This window comes from Corapipo altera, unplaced genomic scaffold, assembly GCF_003945725.1.
Source record: "Corapipo altera isolate COAL_440 unplaced genomic scaffold, ASM394572v1 50, whole genome shotgun sequence".
Lineage (NCBI taxonomy): Eukaryota > Metazoa > Chordata > Aves > Passeriformes > Pipridae > Corapipo > Corapipo altera.
Window position 1 is genome coordinate 12,695,132 of NW_020884889.1, and position 19,342 is coordinate 12,714,473.

The 19,342-nt window shown below is 37.3% G+C and overlaps 1 protein-coding gene across 11 annotated transcripts in view; it reads left to right on the top strand.

Moving 5' to 3' along the window:
- The window catches only part of TCF12 (transcription factor 12), a 163,020-nt gene that overhangs the window by 84,859 nt on the left and 58,819 nt on the right, over positions 1–19,342 (top strand). For all 11 annotated transcript variants that reach the window (XM_027644679.1, XM_027644682.1, XM_027644674.1 and 8 more), the window contains one exon: positions 7,157–7,221. In XM_027644679.1, the coding sequence (XP_027500480.1) occupies positions 7,157–7,221 (65 nt within the window). The remainder of the gene's footprint in view (positions 1–7,156; positions 7,222–19,342) is intronic.

Sequence of the window (19,342 nt, forward strand, 5' to 3'; positions counted from 1 at the left end):
AGGGATTATTTGGTTCACAGATACTTGCCCACATATGCTCGAGGGAGGAGAAGAAAGTTCTTTCTTCAGGTTTGTACTCCCTCTTCCCCTTGCCCTCAGTTACTGATGTGCATTCTTCCTGCCAGAGCCTTCAGTCCCTTTTAGCCTTGCAAACATTTGGTTTGTTATTTAGCACAGTGTGAGCCTGCTAAGTGAAGGGACAGGAATAGTACTGAGCAAGGAGCCTTCATGGCTCAGCCTCTGTTGGAATAGAAATGTTCTTAGTTTGACATGAGCATATAAATTACAAGTTCATAGGGTCAATCCAAATATAATGTGGAATTTAGTCCACCCTTATCTCCTGTATATTTGAAGTACATGAGAGCATTAATAAATTGTTTTTATAGCACAAGATCTGTGCAGTGCTCTGCAATCTGACAAAATACTCCATCTTTTCTTAGAAGTACTTACAAATCAATGGAATGGAAGTGTCAAAGACATCTCTTTGGGAAGCAGGTTCTTTAATACAACTTCACACGTTGACATTATTTCTTTTTAAAATATTGTGTTAAAGAAGTTGTGAGAAATCCCTTGACTTCTGTGTTTAACATCTTTATAAAAGTACTCTGAGATTTATTGCCTGGTCGGTTCAATCAGTATAATTCTAACAGAGAAAGACATCTGCAAATGCCTACACAACTGTAAGTATAAAAACTTCTGAACTTTTCTAATCTTTGGAAAGCACAATAAAGAAATTTTTTTCAGGTGATCTTGTCCAAATGTTAACAAAAGCAATAATTCAGTATTTGCTGTCTGAAATATTGTTTCTAAATTGCAAAATTTATAATGGGAGGTAGATTCCATGTAATTCCAACTTCAGAATTTTCACCTTTTGAATCATTTTGATGTGAAAAACAGTTCTTGCTCCAGATAAATAATAGGACTAGATAGCAGAAGTATAATGCTGTCTTACAAATGAAAATTTATGGTATGGAGAGTCCTAGGAGATTTCTGGCAGACCTGAGACTGGACTGTTAAATCTCATAAATCTCATTCAAAATCAAACTCTTACTTCTTACCCATTATTATTTCTGTAGGATCACAGTCTTTCAAAATTGTGGCCAAAAAAAGGAGGAGGGGGCAAATCTGTACTGTTAAAACCATGCTTTGCTAAAACACTTACTTCTGCTGTCTGGGAAAACTGGTGTTAGAAGATGTCACAGTATGGGGGGAAAAATAATCTAACATAATATATTTTTTTCATTAGTCACAGTCTGTACATACTATTTCCTTACCCATTCTTCAAGAACACGTAGATCAACCTTCTTATGCTCAGCTGTATAGGCTGCACTGCTGAGCACCACTTGGGCATGGCATTCCTGCTTAAGTGCCTTTGTAGTTTTTCTTCTGTTACTTTATTACAACATTTTCCAATAACGTGATTTTATTATGTTTGAACTACTTACTAAACTTCAGGTTAAAAACGCGTGTTTCGAGTTTGCGGGCAATCCGTGTTATGTAGATTTGACTGCTTTATTAAAGGGTAGGAGAGTGTGGAAGAGTTTGCAAGGCTGGGAGGGCTATTGATTGGGAAGCTGCTGCAGTCAGGAGGAGCCCGAGCTAAGATGGAGCGTGTGATGAGATAAAGGCTGGGTGAGGGAAGTGATTACAACTGGGGACCTGCTAATCACCGACCTCTGTAGGGATCCTGGAGTTTATCACTAATCTCACTTGCACTTGGCGTTTTCCTGTGTTGCTGCTTCATTGTTCATAGCTGAGTGAGTAATTTGGCTTGGGATGAACAGGAGGAGGGTGCTGCAAGTCCAGCAGCTGCACTTGTTGGCACTGCCTTGTCAAACATGCCCAGTGCAGCCAGCAGCGTGCCTGGCACACGTCAGCCAGGGGTACTTAAACGTTGTCCTGGAGAGAATGGGAGGTCATGGATTTTAAGCCATTTCTTCAAATTGTGTTGCTTCAGATCTCTGTTTAATTTCCAAGAGTTTTGGTCACAAGTATTGTACGGAAAAATGTGTGCAGTATTTTTATATGTACTCACAATATATACATGTGTGCATTATACATCTTTAAAATGTTAGAGGAGACATAGGTATGAGACACAAACTAAAACTGTGACAACCTCTATTAATGAGTAGGCTTATAATAGCAATGGAAAAGGAAGAAAATATTCCTCTGGTGCTGTGGGAAATATCTGGATATATTGTAAAAATTTTTATGGCTGCGTGTGTCAGTCAGTCTTGCCTCAAAGAAGAAAACAACACACAAAATCCTAAGAGCAGGGCTAGTTTTCTGTTTGATTAAAACATACTTTTATTACACTGTACTGAATATTTGCTGAATTAGAATTTTTAACACTGACAGAATTTTAAAAAATAAAGAATGGACGGGTAAGGATCTTATTCTATAAACTTTGTGTACTTTCTACTTCATGATAAGTTGGAAAGTGATATTGATTAGTAGAAAAATGTTTACTTTGCATGTTTTTCTTGCATCATTTGTATGTGCCTGTCAGTGTAGCTTGTGCAGCTTGTTCCTTGTTATATTGGATCTGCACATGAAAAATTATTTGGATGTATTAATTCTGTGAGTAACAAAGACACACACTTTGCTGGATGTGGAGGAGGAGAAAGCAGTATAAAAATTGATTTCTAGTCAAATTACCACATCTCAAAGGTGTCAACAATGTTTTGTTATAAACTGACTTTTGGGTAGGTTGTCTGTATGGTTAACAGTGTTGTCAGTGATGAAATGATGATTAGGAACTGTAAAAACATGCTTCAGGATTCACTGAAAGCAGATTCTCTGTGCAAGTAGGGCAGCCATACCTCACGTGTGACAAACAGAGCAGCTGCCAGCTGTGGTCACTGCGCGTTCCTATGGGGGACAAACGTGGCCTCAGTCAGAAACAATCTCACTTTCCATATTGCCACCCAGACAAAGTCTTGGCAGTGCACAGAAAGATCTTCAGTCTGCAAAGGGTTAACTCTGTGGGAATTGAATTAATTTTTTGGAGAGTTCTGTCATCTTTTCGGAAGCCAAGCATTATCTAGGAGCAGTGGGAAAGGGCTGTTTTACTACTGGCAGGCATTTATAGCACATTCACTGAAGTAGTCCTCAGCTGAGCTAATGCAGGGCTGTTTTCAGCTCACTCTCACTCTGCATTTCGCTGTTTCAGTTTGTTCTGTGTTAGGAGTATTTAGGCTGTACAGCTGTTATACACATAGGGATATTATGGAAGACAATTCCTTGTGTGGTATTCAAAATCTATATGAAATTGTGAGTGTATCACATTTAGACAAGTGATTGCAAGAGAAAAATAACGATTTACTAAATGCCTATTAATGTTTGAATTGGTAAAGAATGTGTCAAGGTTTTAAATTTATACAGTTGGGAAATATCTGTGGTTCAGAATGCCTAGTGGGATTTTCTTGGTTAGGTTTCTTTTAACTCCACAGTCCTTGGACTTCAGGCCTGTTAGGTAGCAGTTAGGTTGTTGAAGGTGTTTTTGATGAAAACTCATGAAACTTCAAAAAAAACCCAAAAAAAACCAACAAACCAACATAACACACTAATTCCAAGTTATTAAAAGATTCAAATGCCTTGTGACTTGACCTGTGGCAGATATAAGATTTTTCTGTATGCCCCACTCAACTATTTTTAAATGCCCATTCCTTTATTCCAAATGTGGTTTGAATACAAAGGTCTGGTATATAAAGCCACTAGTATGTAACCTGAAGAAAAGTTTACCATGGTGCTACTTTGTAAGCAAGGCATAGATTTTGCTCCTAAAATGACAGCATGTAACTTTTAAAGTGTGAGTTAGGAGGTGGGTGATAAAGGTGAGCAGGGAGCTGATGATTCCCACCAGCCTTGCATAGGAAGCCTTCCTGCACAGGTCTGATGGCAAGTGTTCAGGCTGGGAAAACTGGCCAAAGTTCCTTTACTTCTCATGAATATTGTGTGAAAATGAAATTAGATCTGATGAGGAGATAAATTTCATCTGGGCATCTACTTTACCTTCCCGGCTGGTATATCTACACACTACCTTATAGCCATGTCTACACAAACCTGCACAAATGGAAGCTTTAAGTGAGGATTTTGTCATTTAATAGTGTTTTTGCAAACTCCCCTTCCTTCTTCCAATTAATGTCAGGTGCCATAATGAGTTTCCTTACATCCCCATTAATGTTTCTGAATTTTCAGCTGTTATGAAAAAGAGACTTGCCACCTGTGTAGTAAGCACTGAGTCAAGAATTGAGAGAGGGTATAAAATACACAACAGCAAACCTTGTGGAGTAAACCTGCAAGACGTTTCAGGGTCTGTTTTGACTCTCAGTCTCATGTATTTTTGAAGTTTATGTGCTCATAAGCACTGGGATTCCAGTTTTTACAGTAACCTCTACGTTTTTATGCTCTTCTGTCAATCTATAGAGTCTGAATAATTAAGAAAGGTATTTCATAAGCTGAAAAACACTAAAGGGATTCTGCTTAGGTGTATTTGGCCATGTGTTTGCAATTTTTTGGATGCCAGAGATTGCCCATGCACTGATCAGAGACTATGTGTGGGACCTACCTCTTTGTTAAACCACTGAGTGTCACCTTCTCCAACTTGGCATTACCCACCTTCCAAGTATTTGACTCACTCACTGCATGAAGTATTGCTTAGTATTTTCTCTTTCTATTGATAAGTAAATATTACCTGTGACATTTGCTTACAAGGCTTTAAAGAATGAGAATAGCATTGTGCCTGGACTGGAGCCCTGAAGTGTGTCGAAGTGACAACAGGCAGCTTGAAGTCTGTCCTCTTTCACTTTTCCATTGTGCTGGGATGTGGCCAGACAGCACAATGCTGGGAAATCTTTTGGATGGGTTGTCAGGGAAGCCACAGGGGCTTTGGTGGTGTCCAGCAGATGTGCTGTAATGGTGCCTGGGATCACTCACCTCCCTGTCCCATCCTTCTGCTGCCGCCAGCACTGCTCCAGTCCTGCACCAGGGACCACAGCACAGAGAGGACCAGGGGCAGCAGTTGAGTCTCAGTGTGTGTTGCTGTAGTGTGTGCCTGTGGATTCTTGTTGTTTAAAACAGGTTCCTTTAACATTGTGACACTGTTGCAGGTTTGAGAGTCTTATCTAAGTGCTTGTGTTTGGGAGACTCTGTGAAAGGCACCCTCTTGTACTTTGATCCTAGGCTGCTTTCCTATCCCTTCATTGAAAAGCTGAGCCATTTGAACACAGGCTAAATGTAAATTTGCTCCAGCTCTTAATTTTTGATAAATACTTGGGCAGTGCAGCATCAGGAAGCCTTGACTTTTCTCGATCATTTCTTAGAACCAAATTTACTGTAGACTAGACATTCTGGTAAGCTTTGTTCCTTTGGTATGAACCTGCCAAACTTAAAAATTATAACATTTAAATAACATGATTTTATGCATTCATATCTAACAATTTCTTGCTAGCTGCACAAACCATAATTTAAATCATAATTTTTCTAGCCTCTGTAATTGACTCTTGTACAAATATTTGTTTTAAAGCCTGCCTGGAATACTGCACAGTTCAGTCAAAGTTGTTTATCATATGGTATGAGATTCTCATTTTCTGGAAAGAAAATGCTGAGTCTGGTTTAATATGAACAGCATGATTCATCCTACTACTTATAATTTTGCACACTAGGTATTTTATTTGCTTGGTGCTCGATAGTTGTGAGAGGCAAATTGCTTCAGCAGAAAAATGTCAACTTTTTTCCTCCCTTTGTTACAACAGAGCTGCCATTTTTCAAGCAAACTATTCTTGACCAGAATACCTGTAGTTATCAAGATGATAATCTTGCAGAGATGTCGTTCCAAGAGATTCAAACTTCCTCTTCCTCCCTGCTTACATAAGATGCACTTTTTAAATGAACAGTGAACATACTTTAGTTTTTCCTCTTACAAAGTGGCATTAAGGGATTTTTGGTAGTAAGAGAGAATACTGGAAAAAGCAAAGTTTTTCCTGTTCTAGAAGTGCAATTGCAATAGCATGGAGCTATTTATCACTGAAATGGGAATGTGTGAGAAGGGCTACTTTTTCTTCTTATGAGGACTGGATAACACACACGTTGCTTAGAAAAGGGAATGCCTAGTTGGGTAAGATAGCATTCATTTACAAATAGGTAGATATCATGATTTATTAATGCTTACCTTTGGATAAGGCTCTCAGTGGTGTTACAGGGTGTTTCTGAGTTCTACCTGTGTCATAATTAGGGCAGGCACATGCATTTAGTGTTTTCTATTATGCACAAACTTGATCACTCTCTGATGCTTGGCATTGTTCAGCAAGCTTCTATTCAAGATTTTTTAAAATAAAAAGTTGATAAACTTCCAAGTTCTACTGGAGAACTTTCACACTGAGTTTTAATATCCAAACATGCCGCTTTGGTGGCATATCTAACAAATAAGCACTAAGTAGTTTTCTTGGGATTGACAAATCCATTGCTCATGTCTTTTGACCTCAGACAGCAATATCAGAAGTCAGCCACTCTGCAGGAGCCACTGTGTTCTATATGTGCTACCTACAGGCAAAGATTGCTTATATGGCAGAAGAGGAAGGTCTGTTTTACTGTCTTGACTGCTCTTGTTGCTTGATTTTTGTACTGATCTGTACACGAGACAAAAAGATTTCTGAGGATTTAGGGGTGAGTGTCAAGAGCTGAATGATTCAACTCTTGGTGTGAGTTTCCTTGTTCTGAATTGGTTTTGTTTACTTTTCATGTGGTTTTATTTTACTGCTCAGTTATATTCGTGGCCTAAGGTGGGTACCAGCTAAGTGTTGGTTTCATGTAGAAAGGAGAGATGTCTAAAAGTGCCTGTGCTGTTGCTCATTGATCATGGAAATGAAAATGGACCTTTGCCCTTTTTATTTAAACATACTGAATAGGCATATTTTATAGTATCTGACTGGTTATTTAAGGAATTTAATTAGGTAAGTGTGTCATCTCTTCCTGTCGTGCTCTTGGAGTGTGTTAAACACAGATGTATAAAAACCTGCTTTTATTCATGAGACTTAATGTTTGTAAATTTACTGTGATGCTAATGGATTTTCTCAATTGCATATACAAGGACAACTGATGCAGATATCTAGCAGATTGTAAAAACAACCTAATTTCAAATGTCTTTCTTTTATAGGAAAAACCTCAGACAGAGGTCCATTTCCATTGTATGGGAGAGATACAGGCTTACCAGGCTGTCAGGTAAGTACAGGGATGATTGAAAGCAAATGCAATAAGCTGAACTAAAATTTGGTTTAAGCTACCAAACGTAATAAAGAGGAATGTATTCCACAGTTTGCAGAATAAATTTTCTGTGTTCCATGTGGTCAGATTGCAGATTGCCTTGTACTTACATACACCCACTTAGAGGAGATACTTCTGCTGTGTGCAAGTAGTTCAGGTTTGGAGTAAAAGGGAAGTTGTTACAGGTCTGAACATTCTGAGTTTAATTTAACAATTAGGTGTAACAATTAGTGTGCAACATTGTATCGTTTTGTCATTTTGATGATGTGATTTTTAACTACAAAAACTTTCTTTTTGTGTCTCTAAATCTTCATTTTAGAGTGACAGTTTCTTCCGTGTTATTTCTAATGAGCCACACTAAGAATATTCTGCTCATTGTTTAAAAGTCTGTTTTGAATGTACAGGAAGTTTGACTGTTTAAAAGTATAATTAACATTTGATTACATTTGGTGTCTGTTGATAAAGATTTAAATAACTAATATATTATGCTTATAGTTCTAAGAAATTAATTTGTGCTTATTTTTTCAAAGAGGAATCCTCTTTTAATTTTACTGAGCAGACTATTGGCTTTGAACTGATATTTTCCTGAATATCTCTCTTCTAGAGGATAAAACTTAGCATAGGAGTTAGACATCTTGGTTTTTAGTCTTTTAATTCATAGTTTAGGAAGTGGGAATGGGCAGCACCATGTGGCAGTGCTTCCTCTATTGAGAAAGGATTGTTCTCACAGCCTTTACTAGTTCTCTGCAACACAGATGTGGCAAACAAAGACCTATTTGTACCTCATGGGTGAGCTTTCAGGAATGTTCTCCCAAAATGCAGTAATACCTCTTTACCTTAATCATGGGCTTCACATTAGTGCCAGTCTAGACAGTAAAACATTGTATTAGTGTTATTACAATTGTTCAAATAACTCTGGATGTGCTGTACCTAAGTATGATAACTTAAACTTGACATTAGTTTTGAAGCAAATTAATTTCCACATTACTCTTTCATTAAGTTACTGTTTTGTATTGGAAAATGGGTTAATTTTGTATAAAATTCTGTTTTGCTTTGTGATAATGAGTGTGATTTCTATTGTTTGGTTTCTCATTGAGGAAAATCCTTTTATATCTGTGTATTTATAATTGTTTCTATGTAATACCATTAATATCAATTTTTTACATTTAGCTGTTTTAAAACTAGAAACTTATACATATTTTTTCTATTAACATGACTTTTAGTTCTCTTTATACCTTTACACTTTAGTTCTGTTTATCCCTTTGATAAGCTTCCTACTATTTCCTCTGTCACAATTTTTTTTCCTTAAAGTTTTTTAGTATATATTTTTAATGTACAGGGGAAATGTTTATTATAGGTAAATCTGTTTTGCTTTTATATTCAGGATAATAGAAAATTATCATAAAGTTAACTTTCAATTTAATTTTTATTGAATTTAAATTAATGTGGTAAATTACAGTTTGTACTTTATTTTGGTCTTATCAGGTAAATCTTCCAGTGTTTGAAATAATTTGTTAACTTGAAATGTGATGGGATTTCTCAACCTTTTTGGTGGTTTTTTGTTTTCCATAAATGCATGGTAGTGCTTGACATACAGTTCTCACTGTAGCTACAGTATTTGAAAGCTGTCATAGAGAAGGTCAAATGTGGTCATGAGAGATCATTACAATCCAAATGAAGAATCAGCTGCATTGTCCCTGACCTGCTGATATAGTTCTTAAAGATGTCTGGAGGTGGAGGAGACTGTGTGACCACACTGGGTTTTGTTTTCCATTACTTAAACGTACTTACTCTTAAAAAGTTTCCCTGATGCTTTATCTAAATATCATTGTAATTAAAGTAGCTAACTTGTCTTACAGACAGTGCACACAGAGAAGAATCTGTTCTCTTTTAAGTCTGTAGAGGCTGAAAATCCACTACATGATTAAGATGATAAGGAGTCCCTAGAAAAGATAAGACATAACTGGAGTTAATTTTCACATGGGTGTGTATAGTGCCCTTGTAGAGGTATATTTTAATAGTGGATATATAACAGGGTCTATCTCAGATTGAAATATTAGTAGAAAAGCTTATGCACTACTCTGAATGTTCTTCAGTACATTCAGAACCCCAGGAAATTCCAGTGTTTTAGCTAGATCAGGTACCTCATCTAAGGCCTGACCACCATGGCAAAAAGAAATTTCCTGGATCTTTCTGACAATACTGTGATGTTTTTGCTGTATGGTATTTACTTTTTTCCTCTAGCAAATACCCAGTCTCTGATACCTGTTTGAATCATGGTGATCTAAAATTTCCCAATACCTTTTTATGGTAATGCTGGCTGGCTTGTCATTCCTCACCCTGTGTTTTTCAGTTCACAGGTTCCACGTACAAGAATGTATTCACTTTTTTAACACATTGCTTCTACCATCTCAAAATTTGTGAGTGCAATTTTGAATTCCAGGCTTGCACTGCATTTGGAGATCCTTATGGGTTATTTGTTTTGTGAATTTAGTAGATGTAGTCTTCATTTTTCATCCAACTCACTAATTAAGAGGTGGAATGATGCCCAAAACAGACGCCTGCAAAGTCTCAGTTAATACATTCACCCACTGCTGATCATGAACTCTTAGCTGTTTTTTAATCAGCTATGCTCTGTATTCAGCACTAGTTTTAGTTGTCCTTGATTCCTTAGTTCACCTGTGAAATGCAGAAGTAGTAAAAGCCATATTAAAACATCTCTTATGCAATCTGAGAAGGAAATGAGATTGGTTTTACATAGTTTATTTCAGCTGAATCTGAATCACTTCTTCATTATCTTCTGACATTTGCAGTCTATTTTTTCCAGTATTCTTCAAAAAAAGGAAATTTAAATTGTTGAGGAATTATGAGCCACTGCTTTTCTTCCTCTCTCAAACCAGCCAATCCTATTCTGTTTTAGCCTCTGCACTCTCTCCAAACCACGGGTTTTTCACAGACAGTGGCTAAGGTTTCTGAAATGACAAGAATGGCAAGAGCCAGTTGGTCTTCTGAGTATGTTATTGGGTACAGATTAATTGAAAATACCTTCCTTCTCCAAATACTCTTTAACTTGTCCTTCTCCTACCATAGTTCTTATATATGTCACTGGTGTAAATGGTTTTACTAACCTGGTGCAGGTGTGTGATGAGTTTTAATTTTTACTTCTTGTTAAGTTTACAGAGGGCTGGAATGAAAATTTTCAAGACCACTGTAAACTGCAATGTTTAAGAGTCTTAGTATCACTTCTCACCTTTTACTGAAAATAATCTAAGCAGTGATTGGTAGGGACTGTTGGCTACCTACAGGCTTTATATTTAGGCTGTAGGAGTTGAAGTGTGATTGATTTTCAGTGTAACTTAAGAATCTGAGCAACTTAGGTAATGAACTGTGATTCAGATATAACATTTAGTCACAAGAATGTAAATGTGGCTAATTTATGAATATTTGTCTAACAGAAGTGCAGATTTTCAGGTTTTCTTCCCGTCAGGTGTTTAAAGCAAGCCAAAAAGGAGGATCTAAGAGTATATAGATTAAGTGGATGGATAAGATGACAAATCAAGGCTTATTGAGATGACTGTCGAAAACTTTTGCCTGGATAATGAAATGACAGCTCTTAGATGAAATATAAAAACTCTGTTTTGCTGTCAGAATGAAATGCAATGCTACATGGCTTGACACAAAGTCTCTATTTGTGTCTTTGAGTTGGAGGGAGCCTGGTGGTTTGTGAGTTTTGTGGGGGATTCCACAATTGCTGTTGGCCTTGTAATTGCAGATTTGGGAAGGGCATCTTTCCACAGATCTTAAATCAGGTAAAGATTAAACTTTCAGAAAGCTTCTGGTAATAAGAGATTTTCTTCACATTTGTGCCATCTAGTACTGAAAGCTGTTGCTTATGTAAAGAAAACAAGATTAGACTTCAGATATTGAATGCACGACTCCCATTTCCAGTGTCATCAAAAGGTACCCAGCTGTCCCTGCTTGTGGCTCTGACAGGTCTGAGCTCGAAGAAAACCAGGAATCTGCACTATTTCCAAAGTGAAATGGAGATAAATGTGCAGTCCATGTGTAGCTGTTACACTAATTCTTCTAATTGTTTCTGTGGGTCTTCACAGAGGCGAACTTTATCCCCAGGAGCCCGTGAGGGCCCTGGATAATTGGTGGAGAGAGGGGGGGCTGCTCCTTCAGCCTCCCAGTGCCTGTTCTTGTGTGCCTGGCACAGTCTCTCCCCACTGGCATCACTGGGCTCAAGACATGAAATTGTTGGTGACTATCCCCTTAACATTCTATTTTCATTCTAAACAATCATGCATGAAAAATAGACATTATGGATTTTCTGCCATGTGGAGATAACACATTTACCCTTCCTTCATAATAATTTCAAGTCTGCACACTATCCCATGTGTGGGAAAGGAGATAGAATCAACTACTAAATGTAGAGGATGCTGGGCAAGAACTTCAGAGGCATTCAGCACTTTTGAAGTGTAGTCTTTCTATAAAGAGACATATCTTTATTTATTTTTCTAACTCACTAATCTCTATGTTCTGCACGATGATGGGACACTGGAAAAGTTACAGAATCCACGTAGAAAAAACTTTGATGGTATTCCATGGGATATATAGTACTACACAGAGAGCATATGAAGAATCTGTATGATAATCTGTACACTACATATATTTTATTTAGTGGCAGATAGATTTTTAACTCATTTATGCTGCTATTGTTATATAAGTTCTGTGTATATTGGTAATAAATAAGGGTCCTTCAGAATCTTTTTTTTTTTAGGTGAAAAAAAAATCCAGTAGAAAGATGGCCCATCCATATTTCCAGTAATATTGCTGCACCATTTTTCCTTCAATAGCCATCAACTCTTGCTGTTGCCCTGAAGTTAATGAGAGGTGACTCATTTAGCAACATATTATTACATCACTGCAATATGATGTAATGCACATCAGGCATTATTAAATTAGCCTGAATTTTGCAGTATGACAGTAAGATTTTATGCACATTAGCACCACACTTAGTGCTCCTTATGGGAACATACTTCAAGTAAACATACTAAGACATGATTTCAGACAGCTTTTCAGACTTTACCAATTTCTCCTTTCTTCACAATTTAATGTGGAATTTTAAAAGTTTGTATCTTGTCTGCAAATTTGGTATTAAAGAATAAAATTATAGCATGAACAACTGTATTTATTGGTTGTTACATCCTTCACAGACTAAAAAGTTTGGGGATGTTTTTGTGGGAAAAAAATGTTTCTTAACAAACACTTTAAAAACTTTTGAAATAAACCCAAAAAATGCCTTTAGCACCAATTTCTTGGGCAATTTAACAAATGATCACTTTAGCAAAAGAAATGTTTGCAAGTGTATGTTACTTTGCCTTTGCATAGTCAGTAATTTGCCTCTTTAAAATTTAAAGAGACTTTAGAGCAGTTTGAGCAGAATTCAAATCTGCAATGGTGGGGCAAGTGTTATCTCAGAGTACACTCTCTAACAGCCATCTCACAGGCTAAGGAAGTGTAATAAGAGTACAATTCCAGAAGTTTGAGCTGTCTAGGGAGAACAGAAAACCTTGCTCATATTTTGCATGGGCAAAAATGGCAACTTTTTTTTATGTTACAGGTAGGATGTTGAGGATTAGTTAAGCAAAAATGAAAATAAGTATCTACAGTAGGATCTAGATACCAGCTTAATGCATAGAGAAGAATTAGTAGAACTGAACAGCACCAACCTAAAAGTATTTTTAATATGTTCCTAAACTATGCAACTGGAAGATGCTTATAGAGTGTAATGGAGAAGATTACCTGATTTTAATTTTTTAGTAAAGCATCAGGTAACAGCTGGAAGAGTAAGCAATGTGAGTGTTAGGAGGTGAGAGTGTGTAAAAATGTATGTGGGAAGCAGAAATGAGATTTGCTGACAAAAATGACCAAGTCAAGAACAGTATGAAAAATGTAATTGGAAATACAAGTTTTGTAAGAACGAAAAACTTGGAAGTGACAAGAGTGGAAGATATGAATGATTGTGACTAGTGGGGCACAGTAGTGTTTTAGTGGTATCTGACAGCTGAGATGTTACTTGGAATGTGAGAGTCAGAGTAGAAAAAGGTATTTGTAGCACATTGTATTTTAAAATGTGGCTGTTCTTTAAATGGGTTTGAAAGCATCCAAATAAGTCTTTCTGCAGGTGCAGCCCCCAATAGCTGCATTCTCTGCAGTTGCTCCAAGGATGTTTGCTAAAGTTTCTATTTAACAGAGTCTATTAAACAGCAACAAGAAAGCTCTTCCTCCTCACTGCAGGTGTGTGTTTGAAGATGCTTTAGATGGATCTTTCCAATGAGGCAGAAAATTGTGTGAGATTCTGGACCTTTCCTCTCTGTGGGGCCTCAGAAAGATGACAAACAGTGGCACCAGTTACTTTCTTCCTCACATAGTTTTAGCAACAGTTTAGAGAACATAATGTCTATTTAAATCTGAGTAACACTGAGTTATGGAAGTATAAAAAATGTTGAGGCTTTTACATGTGTAGGGTTTTTAATACCAATATAACTTTAAAACTGACAAACTGACTTGATTTGGTAAATTTTCTCTTTTTAATCTTTTCTTCTCTGACACTTTTGATATCAGGTGTCTCCCCAAAGCAGATTTTTACAGCTGAGCTCTCAATCTCTAAGAAATGCAGCTGCCGAAGGAAAGGCTGACAGAATGTTAACTGAAGCAGTGACTCTGGATTCTGCCAGCTGATACCATCTCAAAAGATTGGGATGGGGAGAGGGATATATAGTTTAAGGGCAGATGGAACGCCAGAACTTCAGTTCGTTTTGCTTCATTTTACTTCTCGAGTGGAATCAAGCAATATTAACTTCCTCTTGATCATGATTTATTAGAAATGAATTACTTATTGTGCTATTGGGAAAATATCTCCTGTCTCTCAGCAGATAAGGAGCCTGCAGAACCTTTTTCGAAAGTAAAAATGTGCTAGGCACAGGCTAGATTTCTTTTTTTCGGTATCAAGCTGGAGGTGACCACCTGAAGTTAATCAGGGAAGACATTCCCCCCGGACTGGAGCGGGTAGCAGGTGTTAGGAATTCGTTCTAGTTGGAGGAGGGATGCTATTTATAAAGGGGGAGCAGTTCTGCAAGGAATCATTTTGAATGTCTTACCAGACAAACTGTTTCTTGTCTTTACCCTTCTTTCTCACGCTGTTTAGGTTTGGCAAATTTTCTTGCCACCTTTATTTTTTGATTGTGTTTAGTTGTGTTTAAGGTTATGAATATCCTGTAAATCAGTATACGGTATCTTGCACACTGCTGCCTGAGGAACTAAAAAGCGTGTTACACCATGGAGTGCAGATATAATTTCTGTGGTGAATTACTGTTTGTGTCCAGCTAATCTGGCTGCCTCAGAGCTGGGTGCTTCTCAATTACAAATTCATGGTATTAGTGGAGGATGGGGAAAATATTAGCTCAGTTCTGTCCTCCCAGCCATGCCTGTCTGTCTGAATGAGCTGGATTGCCCTTTGGATTTTCTTTAAGTGTTTATTCCTTTTGTCTGTAAATACTCTAGTATGCTAAGCCCCCATTTACCTTCCTCTCTTACTTCATAGGAGATGAAGTCCCTTCCTAAACTTCACATCTGCACAGATAACTACTCTCAAAAAGAATACAGGCCAAGAGTAGAATTGGGAAGGAGGAGATGAGTGGTGTAGGCAACCTGCTACTTTGCTTCCTGGGATGGGCTGGAAGAGGCAGACAGTCAGGGATGGAAAGAAGCACAATTTTGATTCCTCTTTTGTGGAGCTAAACCATCCAACTTCCTTTAATTTCAGTTGTGGAGTGTTTTTCAAGATGCTAGTGCTCCTGATGGCACAGGTTTCTGAACATTTATTAGGGGGATTCGATTCTGGCCTAAGATACTTCCTGGGCATGTCTATCCATTTCTTAGCCCCCTGGTATTGAACTGAGCTCTCACTTGATCATATGTGAAAACATATGGGCCTTCCATGTTAAGTCCTAGCAATTATCTGGTTGCTATATTAATGAACCCTCATCATGTTACACATTTTCTGACTTGCTGCTTAAGAGCAAGAGAGATTTTTCTCTTGGTTGTGTGGGAGAGATGTACAGCTCCCAGTATTGGATACATGAAACATTCTACCAATGGTCTGAAATATTTTTGAATCATTTTGCTGAAGATGCAGAGGGAGAAACAGATGCAAGGATAGTTTGAGTTTTATAGTATCTTTTGTAGTCTGACTTCTGTAAATAAGATTTAGAAGTCTTTTATTATAATGTTGACTCCTCATGCTTATATCTTGAAATCATAGAGAAAAGCTGCAAGGCTGGTACCAAAAAAATTAAAAAGTAAATGAATAAACCCTCAGCAGCTTCTCTTCTACATTTTGGAGTTCTCTGAAAACCTGCTTTTGTATCATCACAGTAAGGAAGCTGTTCAAATTACTGTTTTCATAATGTAGCGAGAAGATTCAAAGGCAAAGGGAGGGGTGGCTGACCTGTAATCACAATGCTTAGTAATGCCTTCCTCCAATTCAGTCAGCAAGGCGAAAATACCTTGCCCGGGGGGATGAACAGAGACAAGCTGAGCCAGCATAACCTCCGGGATTGGACACCAACAGCAGCAGGGGGCTGCTTTAGAAGCGTAAAACAGAATTTGTAGTCCTGCCAATAGGCACTGTCAGTGCAGGGAAGCCAGTATTGCAGAAGAGAAGGAAGGGACTCTTCAAAATATGTGTGTTAATCAGGTGCTTTAAAGCCCTTTAGATGTAGAAGGAATAGAAAATGTTTCCTTCCCCTCGCATTTAATCTTTACTCTTCTGACTGCTTAAAAAACCCTGTATATGTAATTCTGAATAAACTTCTTTCTTCTCTCTCCTCTGCCCCTGTGCTCAGTCCCAGTATATTTACATATAAACAGAATTTGCCATAGTAGCAGATTCTGCTTAGTACACACATGAATAAGCAGCTCATGGTGATCTGGAAAAGCTTTGGTGTAAGAAGAGAATATATTGATAACTTGATATTCATCAGCGTTAACAATAATCGGAAAGACAGTGAAACTAAATGTTATTTTGTTTGTGATGTTGCATCACTTCAGTATTTAGTACCCTAGGTAGCTGGTTTTTAATCCAGTGAGCTAGATTAGCCTGATTACACTGGCAGGATGCAGTTGATGGATGACTGTCATTATCTTCTCAAACCTGCATGATACTTTAGGTATAGGAGATGATAATTAAATTTTCGAGAGACTACATTGAGATTATAAGATCTAAGTATTTTTTTTTAAATGAGGAATATGTTTGCAATTATCAACATGTTGTTAGATGATCCTCTCCTGAGATGTTTTATTAGCAGCCCCTCATTTCCTTTAAATTGATCAAGAAAAAAAGCTCAAGTTATCATATAATACTTTAGATGTTGTTTTGGTTTTTCTGATTCTGATATTTTCCTCCTCCAGAAACAGTCCAAAAATGTATTTGATCAAATCTATTGGTAATGGCTTGAAGATGTACAGGTTAGCACAATATATTTAATGAAACCTTTTTTGAGACAAAACACTAGAGAGGATCATAATTAATGCCTCATTTTCTGCCAGTTGCTATTGATTACTCATTCAGAGTCCCTTTGTTCTCAAAATGGTAACACTGTATTTCACATTACTATTTGATGATATTCTCAGGATGAGATTCTTTAACAACATGCTGATAATTGCAAACATATCTCTAAAATTTAAATTTAAAATGAATTTACATCATATGTCAGTGTTTTTCCAAATCCAGCTCCTATTTTGTAGTGCATATTCATTACAGTTTTCCAAAGATTGGAGACTTGAGTAAAGTGAAATGCAACACTTTATATCTTAGTTATATTTTTGGCTTAAGCTGCATGACGTGGAACTCGAGTGAATGGCATTTTTGCAGCCCAAACCTCTGTGCTGTACGAGGATCTCACAAGGCAATTACTTGTGAATGTTTTAATTTTGTGCTACATTTTCCTTTGGAAACACAGTAGCAAAATATACAACTTAGCTGTGCGATTTTGCAAGTTTAGCAGAGTTTGACTTTTCCATTTCGTTACATTCTTTTAAATTGGCTTATGCAAATTTTCCTATAAGGCAATTAGAGACACATTATATACGTGCTCTAAGTCATCCAAACAGCTCACTGAGTGAAAGGACATGGACATGAAACTTGTGCTCTACCCAGGGCACCATTTCAAGTTTACAGTAAGGCCAGGAATGCACTTGCCATCTGCTCTGTGTGGTTCTGAGGAACACACAAATGCCCAGTGAGTTTGTCCGTGGCTGTGGTGGGATAATGGAGGGATCTGATTGAGATGGGTGGTGTTGCATGGCATTATTTTGTAAAAGTAAAGTATCCAAGCTCCCAATTTTTAACTAAACACTCAGTTGTTTTTTTTTTTTAACCTCTAGACAGTTTTTCTGCTTTAAACAGGGACAGCTTAACTACTAGGACTCACTCAAAGCATAAACTTTATGAAAAGGAAGGTAATGAAAAAAAACCAGGAAAAATAAAATCTAGCTGAATCTGTTTGACTGTTGGGGAGGATTTCAAGATCTAAGTTTGCAGTTGGTAGGTTGCAGCTCTCATTTCACTGCCAAAGCAGCCTGCCTTATTATGCCAGCATAATGGGCCTGTCATAATCAGTTGCATATAATGGGCTAATGCTTTTATTCTCAACCATATTATTCTTTTGATAGAAAATAATGAATAATGTAAAGGCACACAGTTGTATTTGGACGAAACTATTGCGTAGTTTGGCTACGGCTGCACTAGGAAAATCTGAGTTCTTAAAGCGTTTGCCAATGTTTGTATTTAAAAAAAGCACGTGAACAAGATTTAGACCAAGAAGCACAAGGCTGACTGATGTAGCAAATACATTTTTGAAAAGGTAAAGCTTTATATGTGTAGTGTATGGAGTGTGTTTGTTAAAACTTTGTGTATTTTGCAGGATAGCTTGGCTTTCCTCTCTACATATACCCTAAAGGCTAGAGAGCTGCAAGGAATATTACCTAAGGACATCTGTAGGCCTTGTCCACATATTTTTTTTTATATCAAAGTAAGAAAATTAAAGAAATGTTTACCAACATATTAGAGTTCTGCTGGCTGATGTCCTAGAAGTTCATTGAAGGCAGAGCAGTGTTTTGGCATCAAATTGTATCTAAAGATTCATAGAGTTGGCCTGAAGAAAAGAAAACTTCGAAATTAGTCAAAATCTCTTTTACTTTTATTCTTAAATTCTTCGAAAGAATCACTTTAAAAACCATTTTAAAATAAGTTGACTGAGGAGCTTTTTTTATCTCAGGCATATAATTTTGGTATAAGCATGAGGTTGATTGGCTTGTTAGTTTGAATGGAAGCTGACTCTGCCTGCACCAAAGTGCAGCTGCCATGCAAAGTTACTTGTTTTCTGCAACAAAGGTGCATAAATACACCCCTCACACCAGATATGATTCTTTTTCACCCACCTCACCCTGGCAATGCTTGAATAGATGGCTCCTCTCTGTTTAATTTTTATGAGAATACTCTTTAGGAAAGTGATCCCTTTAAAGCATTTGCTGGGATAGTGGCCCCTGTGAAAGCCTTTCCTATTTGGTCAGGCCATGCCATTTTCCCTGAGGGTGTCAAAACTGTTCCTTGGTTTCCCTGAAAGGAATAAATCTGAAAAGTAAAGCAGTCATGTTTACCTCTTTTACTCTGTTCTCTTTGGAATCAGGCTTGCTGCATTCTTAGTTGACTGTAATAAAAGCCTTTTTTTTCTTTTATTAATTTTTTTTAAAGTTGGTTATCGAACACTCATTCCTTAGGGAAAATATTGCTTTAAATAACTTCTCGAAACCAGCAATATGCATTATAAAATCCAAAGAGGCAAATTTTGAAGGCTGATGCCTGTTTATTTACAACAGTAATACAGACAAGGACTCGACAGCGTTCAGGAGAATAACCAGTCATTGATTATTCTTTAGTAATTGGATCCGTGCTTGGCAGATGAGGTTCAGAGTGAGCGTGAAGGTTCTCTGTGGAGAACGCTGCTAACTA